Source organism: Hibiscus syriacus, unplaced genomic scaffold (genome assembly GCF_006381635.1).
Source record: "Hibiscus syriacus cultivar Baekdansim isolate YM2019G1 unplaced genomic scaffold, ASM638163v2 tig00110577_pilon, whole genome shotgun sequence".
Classification (NCBI taxonomy): Eukaryota; Viridiplantae; Streptophyta; class Magnoliopsida; order Malvales; family Malvaceae; genus Hibiscus; species Hibiscus syriacus.
The window spans coordinates 826,293-834,567 of NW_024062788.1; the positions used below are offsets into that span (position 1 = coordinate 826,293).

Below are 8,275 nucleotides of genomic sequence, written 5' to 3' on the forward strand. Positions count from 1 at the left end.
GTGGCTACATCCACAATAGAAGCAGAATATGTAGCAGCTACACAAGCCAGTAAATAAGCAATATGGTTGAAGATGCTATTGGAGGAGCTTGGGCACAATCAAGAGTATGTCTCTCTGTTTTGTGACAGTCAAAGCGCCTTGTATCTAGCAAAGAATCCAGTATTTCATTCAAGGACAAAGCACATACGAGTTCAATACCATTTCATTCGTGAAAAGGTGGAAGAAGGGACGGTAGATATGCAGAAAATCCATACCAAAGACAACATAGCAGATTTCATGACGAAGGCAATCATTGCTGATAAATTTACTTGGTGTCGATCATCTTGTGGCCTGTCAGAGACATAAACAACATAAATGGTACAAGATAGAAAGAATGGTGTGAAGATATGATTGTTCCAATCAAATCTTCAAGTGAGAGATTGTTGAAAGTTGCCATGCAAGCACCGAAAGTTGCCAAGCAAGTTGGCATAAATTGTTGGGAAAAAAATTAATTTGTCAACAATTGGTTCACCGAATGGTGTAGTCAAAAAGCAGCTGAAATTGTTGAAATTCACGGTATGATAAAATTGGTAAATTAGTCCATGTACTTTAGGTTATTTACAATATTAATCCTTAAGATTCAACTATAAATACTCTAACTCATATAGCTTCAAAACCATCCTAAATCATTCTAACTTTCTCTCAATACTAGATAATTTAGAGAGTTTCTTGAGAGTTGTTTTCTCCTTTTTTATCAAGAGAGAATTGTCATTGTTTTCTCCTTGTTAGATCGAGAGAAGTTGTAATTCCTATTTTCTCATAGTGAAATTCTTCTACCTTTGCCCGTAGTTTTTACCTTGTATTATTTAGGAGTTTTCCACATAAAATTTGTATCTTCTTTATCTTCATTTTTATTTTCTTAAATTATCCGTTACGATTTTCTCTATCAGATAGTCGTATTCCGCAACATATAACGGATCCGAACTTTCCAGTTACGAGACAATAATGAGTCAATACACGGATTGTAATCGAGGAGGAGCCTTGGCCGTTTGAAGCTCGATTCATCGCCAAGAGAGCTTCTTTACTACCGGTTTCAGCAATAATTTCTGGAAATTCTTTGTCCAAGCAAGGTTGAGGCCCTCATAGATGCCCCACAATTCAGCATTAAGGGTAGAGAATTTTCCGATTGCTTTGGAAAAACCCGATATCCACTCTCCAGGCAAGACCGAAGCGTACCGCCACACACGGCCGGCCCCGAAATTTCATGTCTAGCATCGTTCGTGTTTAGCTTTACCCACTGTGAAGGAGGAGATGTCCATTTCCACGATCTGTCCTCACGATCAACACTACCAACCAAGTGAAGACCCCTCGACTCTATAGCAATGATAGCTTCTCAAACCAATCTTTTATTTTTGAGGATAAACTAATTTCTTTTTCTATGAATTTTTTTTATTAATTATGAAATGAATCTGATTAATTCATTCATGATAACATTTAAAAGACTTATATTTATTTTTAACATAAAATTAAGGAAATCAAGATGATTACGGGGGAAATTTCATGTACTAATTTTTTTTTCACTAAGTAGAGAGATATTATATATCTAAGATAAATAGTTAGATTCGAATCTATATAAAATAAGATAAGATAACGAAAATACTCTTGATCACTCAATCAATTAATAAATTTTAGAAGAAAATATAAAGGATTGAACCTAAGACATAATCTCAATTAAAATAAACATTTAACCATATTTTAACTTCATTTTGTAAATTATTATGAAAGTTAAATAAATAACAAACAAAAGTTATTTAGTCAATTGAATTTGTAGCACAATAAAAGCAAGCAATCAAAGATACGAAAATTAATACGATAGATGAGTACCGCTAACGATAAGCACCATTAATTTAATTTATAAAAATTAAAATTCTAAAGGACTCAACGTATAATTATAAATTAATTAAAATATAAAAGTAAATTATTTAAACAAAAAATATTTAGGGTTTTTTTTTTAATTTAGAGGTTGGTATTTGGTCTAATTATTATTAAAAAAAGATTATGAAAATAATATAATTAATATTTTATTTTAAATAATTTATATTTAAATTTTTAATTAATTTATACTTATACATTAAGTAATTTAGAATTTAAATTTTTTATAATTAAATTAACGGTGCTCAACAATGTTCCACGTTAGTGTTGCTCGTGAAGCGTGGCAGACTCGTCCCAAAAGATATTACTATTTGATATTCAATAATAAGATAATTCAATAAGATAAAATATTAAATCTTTTAAACAATATTAAAAATTTAAATACTGACGATTGTGATTGGAATAAATTAAGTTAATCAGATTGTCTTATATTATACCTCTATAATAAAACATAATGTTGAAACATGTTTAATAACTTTTTTAATAAATACCAAAAAATAAAATGCCGGACCCACCAACAACCGGGATAGATATTAAAGGTCACGGTAGCTTTATTGCTAAGGTAAAATAAATAGCAAAAGTAAATTATTTAAACAAAACAATATAAAAAAATAAAATAATATAAATAAAAAATAAAAAAATCCGGACAAAAACGGTGTCTACACTCCCATGAGGTCAGCTTATAAAAAAATATCGTAAATGATCAAAATATTACTTTTAAAATTTAATAAGTAAAAGTGAACAATTATGAAATAAAAATGATCATTGTGATAATTTACCCTATATTTATATATTTTTAAAATATAATTTTAGTTTTTGAAAACACAATTAGGATTAATAATATATATTGTAAAAAAAAAAATTCGTGTCGTCTAAAAACACAGTTAAGATTATTATTATTAGAAAATAATCCCATATTTGAAGTAAAAGCCATAGTGCTTACTGTTTGAGTGTAACGTAAGTTACATTCACAAGCTAACCCTAATTTAACGGTTGTAATATGGGAAGTAAGGATTGGGGTATGCTTTTCAAAGTTTGATTGAAATATTATTATTGTTTACCTGAAGAATTATTCTAACCAATACATATGCCTCTATATATTAGAAGATCAGATCAGTGGGACATGCAATTTTATTCATAGCTTTATATACACGCACACTTACACAGGGCAATGGTCATTTTTTCCTTTACTCGTAAGGAGATACTAAAACCACAATACATATGGACTATAGTACATTGAAGCCATGTACAAATCTCGGAATGGGAATTTTATTCATATCTTTCGACAAAGTTCATGAAAACTACATTCCCTAAAAAATTGGGCTCCAACTAATGCAATCTGTGCAACCTGTGTTTATAAATCACCTGCATTTTCACTTGAGGAGGTTGGAGACCGGAAAATCAAACTAGTTTATAAGCTTCTTTTTTCTTCTTTTTTTTTGGGTTCAACTAAAGACAGGTTCACAATAACAAGAGGGAAGAGGACACTTAAACTTCAAAAGCTCTATGCTCTAACCTTATCTCAACTTGGCCTATCCTACTGCTGAATTCATCCATGAACTAATTACGGTACTCAGTTCAAAGCTGTTATAACTTATTCTTCAATTCGTGGGCGCTTCAAGGGTTGCGAATTCGACTCAGAAACAAGGGTTTCAGCTTTCTCTAGATCACCAGTTTCTGGTGCCTTATGCTCTCCACAAACTTCTTGTGGACTTCTCTCCAACATGGACTTGGCATTAACAGTGCCTGTTCCGGAATTTACGTGATCCCTCTGGGAGGATTCCAGTTCACTTTTCGTAGGAGACTCATTGGTCGCATCTGAAGGAGCTGGTGGATTCTCCGGATTAGAAGATGATACCTTCAGTATGTCTAAACCTGACTTTTGCTTCTCAAACATCATTTGGAGGTTCCTCCCTTGTTCTTCAATTCGCAACTGCAAATTTCTTTGAATCTGTATAGAAAAGGAGAAACAAAAGATATGACCACTATACCAATAGACCCCTTAGAAAAATTTGAAACATCAATCAGTGAAGGGTTCATTCAGAACTTTGGCTATAATGGTGTACACCTCTACAAGGAACGATGGATTATATAATAAATCAGTCCACCATTTAAGCCAATGTCTCTTTAACATTAAAACAGCAAAAGCCAGTACCCAACTAACTATGTTCTAGACAGCCATACCAAATGCAAAAACCACATCACATATGATATGATAACTAGGAAGCAATAGCAAGACCCCCGTCCAAAATACCCATAACTGATAGGTAACACATGATATCCAACGGAAAGAATTACAAAGAAAACAGTTTCTTTATGCCCTTAATCCAATAGGAATATACAATCATATCCCCTCCATGTCCAAATACCCAGCAGATCACCCCCCAACTTCCCTGAAAATCTCATGGAAATAATATCACTTTTTCCAGGTTCAAAATCCAAAGCCATGAATCTGAATGAGAGCACACCAGAAACATAATTCTACTAGTCTAAAATGGAGAACGAAAGATTTTCCATTCTCTACTTCCTCTAAGGCAAATTTAAAGGTGGATTTATTTAATTCAGTTTTCTTTAATTAGAAAGTATGTTGCTTTTACGTCCCCAAATCCTTCCCGACACAAATTCATACCTCCAGCTGTTCATGCAACCGCTTTTGGACTTCCATCTGTAACCGCAAAGCTTCAGTGATCCCCATTCCCCTGTTCAAGTTCAGAATGTGAAATGCATTTAATATGATGAATGGTAAACTAAAGTACTAAACAAATAAACTGACACTTCATTAGACCTTTATTATCTGATATGCTTCTTGAGGATTCCATTTGGAGTTTTCTCTAATCAAATCTTTGCAAAATGAAATAAAATGGGAAAAGAAATGTTAAATTGCAGCTTCATCTCTCTATCAAATAGAATTACTAAAGAAAATTCATGGAATACATTTTTGTTTTTGAAGCATATTACAAACTTCCTTGTGTGAGAACTTGAACATGACCTAAGATTTGAATACACAAGTCGACATCAATTTAAGGGAACTAAAGTATGAACTAACGAGATGCACCAACCAACCTTTCACAGTTCCAGATCAGCATTTTCAATATGTTGAGTTTAACAAATGGTTCCAACATAGCATAGTTCATGTAAATTTTAGAAGACCCTTGTCTTGTGTCACTAACCATGTCGTTAAAAGGTGATATTTCCCAGCTAGGAATGGAAGCATCCAACTCATTCGTAACAATAAAGGTCCAAAAATTTACCAAGTATGCTTACTCATACTTTATTAAAGCACGCAAAGTATAAAAGCAGATGCTCAAACAATGTTAATAGCAATCATTGGCAACACATTAGAAATTACTTACGTTTTCAGGTCCAGAGATGAGATTTCTTCCATCGATGTCAACTTTTTCTCTGAGGATCCTGCAAGCAAGTCATTATTTCAGCTTTACAGCACCACCCCCCAATCACACACTGAGAATTTTTGAGGATCCAATATTAATAATATGAGTCAAATCTATTATAATCCAATCACCAAAGTAACTGAAATGACAAAGCACCTTTTGAGAAATAAGTAATAGATTTGGTACGGACGCGTACTTAACCAAATAAAGAAAACATATGCTTAACAAGTTTTATCATTTGGATAAAACTAACAATATCGAGGGGCAAAGAGAGTGCGAATGAAGAAAACATATATCAGCAGACAGATGAGATCCTGGAACTGGCATAACCAAATGGAGAAAATTTCTGTCTCCTCTTCATTAATGAGGAAAAGATGGGATATACATCTATCAAGTCTCACGAACCAATTCGTCCATACATTCACATAGACTGCGATAACTTTCATTATATCAGTATGGGATGTGAGATTATCGAGTGCAAGCTAGACATGCATCATAAATCTTCACTGAACAGCTAAAGATTCTGGAACCAATTAACTATCTTTTAAAACTGATATCCACTTCATTGATGAGGCCAAGTTGGACTATGTAGCTCCAAACTATCCATCTCAACCCCAATATAAGTCGCAAAGAGAAAACATTGAACAAATATCAAGGAATGAACACCCTTTTAAAAAATATATATGTTCCAATAAAGAAACAAAGGCAATAGATGCATGCTTGCAGAGAAGTAACACAGCTAAGGAAAAGGAACAAACTTAAAGGGAGATTAACATATACCTTCGGATGGCTCTGGTCTGTATCTAGCTGTTCTGTATTTCTGCAGTGAAGAGATCGGTTAAAGGGTAATCAAATCCAAGCCTTTGTGCACAAAATTAATATATATATATATATATATATATATATAATTAATAATTAATAGAAAGGTCTATGCACCTGCAAGTGACTTTTAACATGATAAATTGTCAAGCCTTCAACTTTCATAAGCTTCAACACGCCCTTTGGAGTAGCTCCTGTAAGTTGAAAATACCAAACAAATTAAAACATAACATATTTTGGAAAAAGTTTCATGAGAAATGAAAATAACCCACTTTCACAGCCTCCCAATTGGTTGACAGCTTCAGCAAAGGCTTCATGAAGTTCTGGTGTCCACCGCATTCGTGATTTTGCTGGGGCGTTATTTGCTGATGAATAGGGGTTTACAACACTTTGACTTTCTACAGATGGAGAAGGAAGTTGTTGATTCTGTACAGGTACGGTTGCGCATGGTTTTTCCCCCTGATATGCCGTCTGAAGCAACAAGAAGGAAGTATAAATCAAAGATAATAAATGCCAAAGGTCTCAAGTTCATCTGGTTATCTTCCATGGCATGAAAGCATCCACACCTTTGGTTCCAGATTCGTAACATTGTCAACAAGAAGCTCATTCCAATTGGAGGCCAATGCATCATCACCAGTGATAAGCTGGTCTGCCCATTCCTGCCAATAATTTTGTTTTCCAAAGTCATCAGATCTCATAATACCACTACAGCTTCTGTTTTCAAATTGACTGGTCAGGAAAGAGATGCTTACAGGAAAATCAAGAAAATCAGGATCTGAACACCAAGAACCACTATTTTCTTTGTTGCAGTGACTTGGTATTGTAGATTGAGGCAACAGTGAATTTGACGATTGTGCTAATGGCAATACTGCAGTATTAGTTGGCGACTGAGAAATGAAAGGAGAATTTCTTGAATGCTTTTCAGTTGGTAATGCAGATGAGTAATGAATATCACTTGAAAATCCAGGCGATGATGAAAATATGTGACCAACCATCCCATTATTGGTGGGAAGACGAGTTGCATGGGCCAAAGGCCTAATAATCAGTTCCCTTTCTGCATGTGCCTGTTGGGGGAAATTTAGATATGACTCTTCCAGATGTGTTGAAAGGGCGGGTAAAGATGATGACAGACCTCCAGATACCCCATGGCTAGTAAGCTGACTTGCACCTGATCTCTGAATGGATAAAGCAGGTCGTGCCTCCATAGCTGTGCTTAAATTAAAAAAGATGGTGTCGATTGTTTGGTCAATGAATATTTAGCTTAATTGGCAGAGTTCGCACTGTTTCAATCAAATCAAGGAGCTATAGAAAGCATCCAATAAACCAAGCCAGCAAATTCATAATTTATGAACCATTCAATTTATGTCAAAATACTAGATTTTTTTTCACACACAAAAACCTGGATTTTTTGCATATAATCATCATATACGAAATTCCAAATACAAAAAAAAATGATAAGCGAGAAAAATAAAACATTAAAAAACAAAAAAATTGAAAAATGCAAATTTCACCCAAAAATATTATACATAAATCCCAACATGCAAAGCATCAATATGCCAAAAAAAACAGGGACAACCCAGTTCAATTACAACCTTAAACATCTCCAACAACCACCCGAATTAACAAAAACTTCATTAAACATAAAAATAAGAACTTTACCTCAAAAAGTGCCAAATTGAACGAAAACAAGCAAACGGGTAAATCGATTCTTACCCAAAACCTCAATAGAAACCTCACGGGATCGAAACCCACCAAACAGAATCGAATCCGAAATTTGGGTCACAGCAAGAAAGATGGATTGTGGGGGAAATTATTCAGGAATCAAAAAGCGGGGGTTTTTCCAAAGTAGCGTCACCAGCGTGGGCAAGAACGGTGACGAAGTGCGATTTTGCATCCTCTATTGGCCCTTTCTGCCTCTGTAGCTAATAAGAAATAGAACAGTAAAGGCTCACGAGCGTTTCGTGGCGCGTGCAATGCAACTTCACTGAATAAGCCGCGGAATTTGCTGCGATGGAAAGATGGCACGTCGGCGTTAATATTTTTCTTATGATTAGGAAAGTGGTCGTTCTCAGTGGCAGAAATGTGAGGCCCTCCGCATTTTCTTTCTCTCTCTTTTTGTTTTAAATTAAATTTTAAATAAGACAAAAATTCAT

General features: G+C 34.2%; 1 protein-coding gene across 5 annotated transcripts; it reads right to left on the minus strand.

Annotated features, from left to right (window-relative positions):
• Window positions 1–3,096: 3,096 nt before the first annotated feature.
• LOC120133240 (protein PHOSPHATE STARVATION RESPONSE 1-like) lies at window positions 3,097–8,016 on the minus strand. 5 transcript variants are annotated; one of them, XM_039149875.1, is made up of 10 exons: window positions 7,836–8,009; window positions 7,255–7,329; window positions 6,875–7,186; window positions 6,689–6,781; window positions 6,395–6,593; window positions 6,240–6,316; window positions 6,084–6,123; window positions 5,265–5,322; window positions 4,541–4,610; window positions 3,097–3,862 (listed from the first exon to the last, which is right to left on the minus strand). In XM_039149875.1, exons 2-10 carry the CDS (start codon window positions 7,267–7,269, stop codon window positions 3,506–3,508), a joined length of 1,221 nt encoding a protein of 406 aa, XP_039005806.1. In that variant the 5' UTR covers window positions 7,270–7,329; window positions 7,836–8,009; the 3' UTR covers window positions 3,097–3,505. The 5 variants fall into 5 exon arrangements, with proteins under 5 accessions (XP_039005806.1, XP_039005805.1, XP_039005804.1 ...); XM_039149874.1 differs by having other exon boundaries at window positions 7,255–7,334; XM_039149873.1 differs by having other exon boundaries at window positions 6,875–7,334; window positions 7,836–8,012.
• Between the last annotated feature and the right edge of the window lie 259 nt (window positions 8,017–8,275).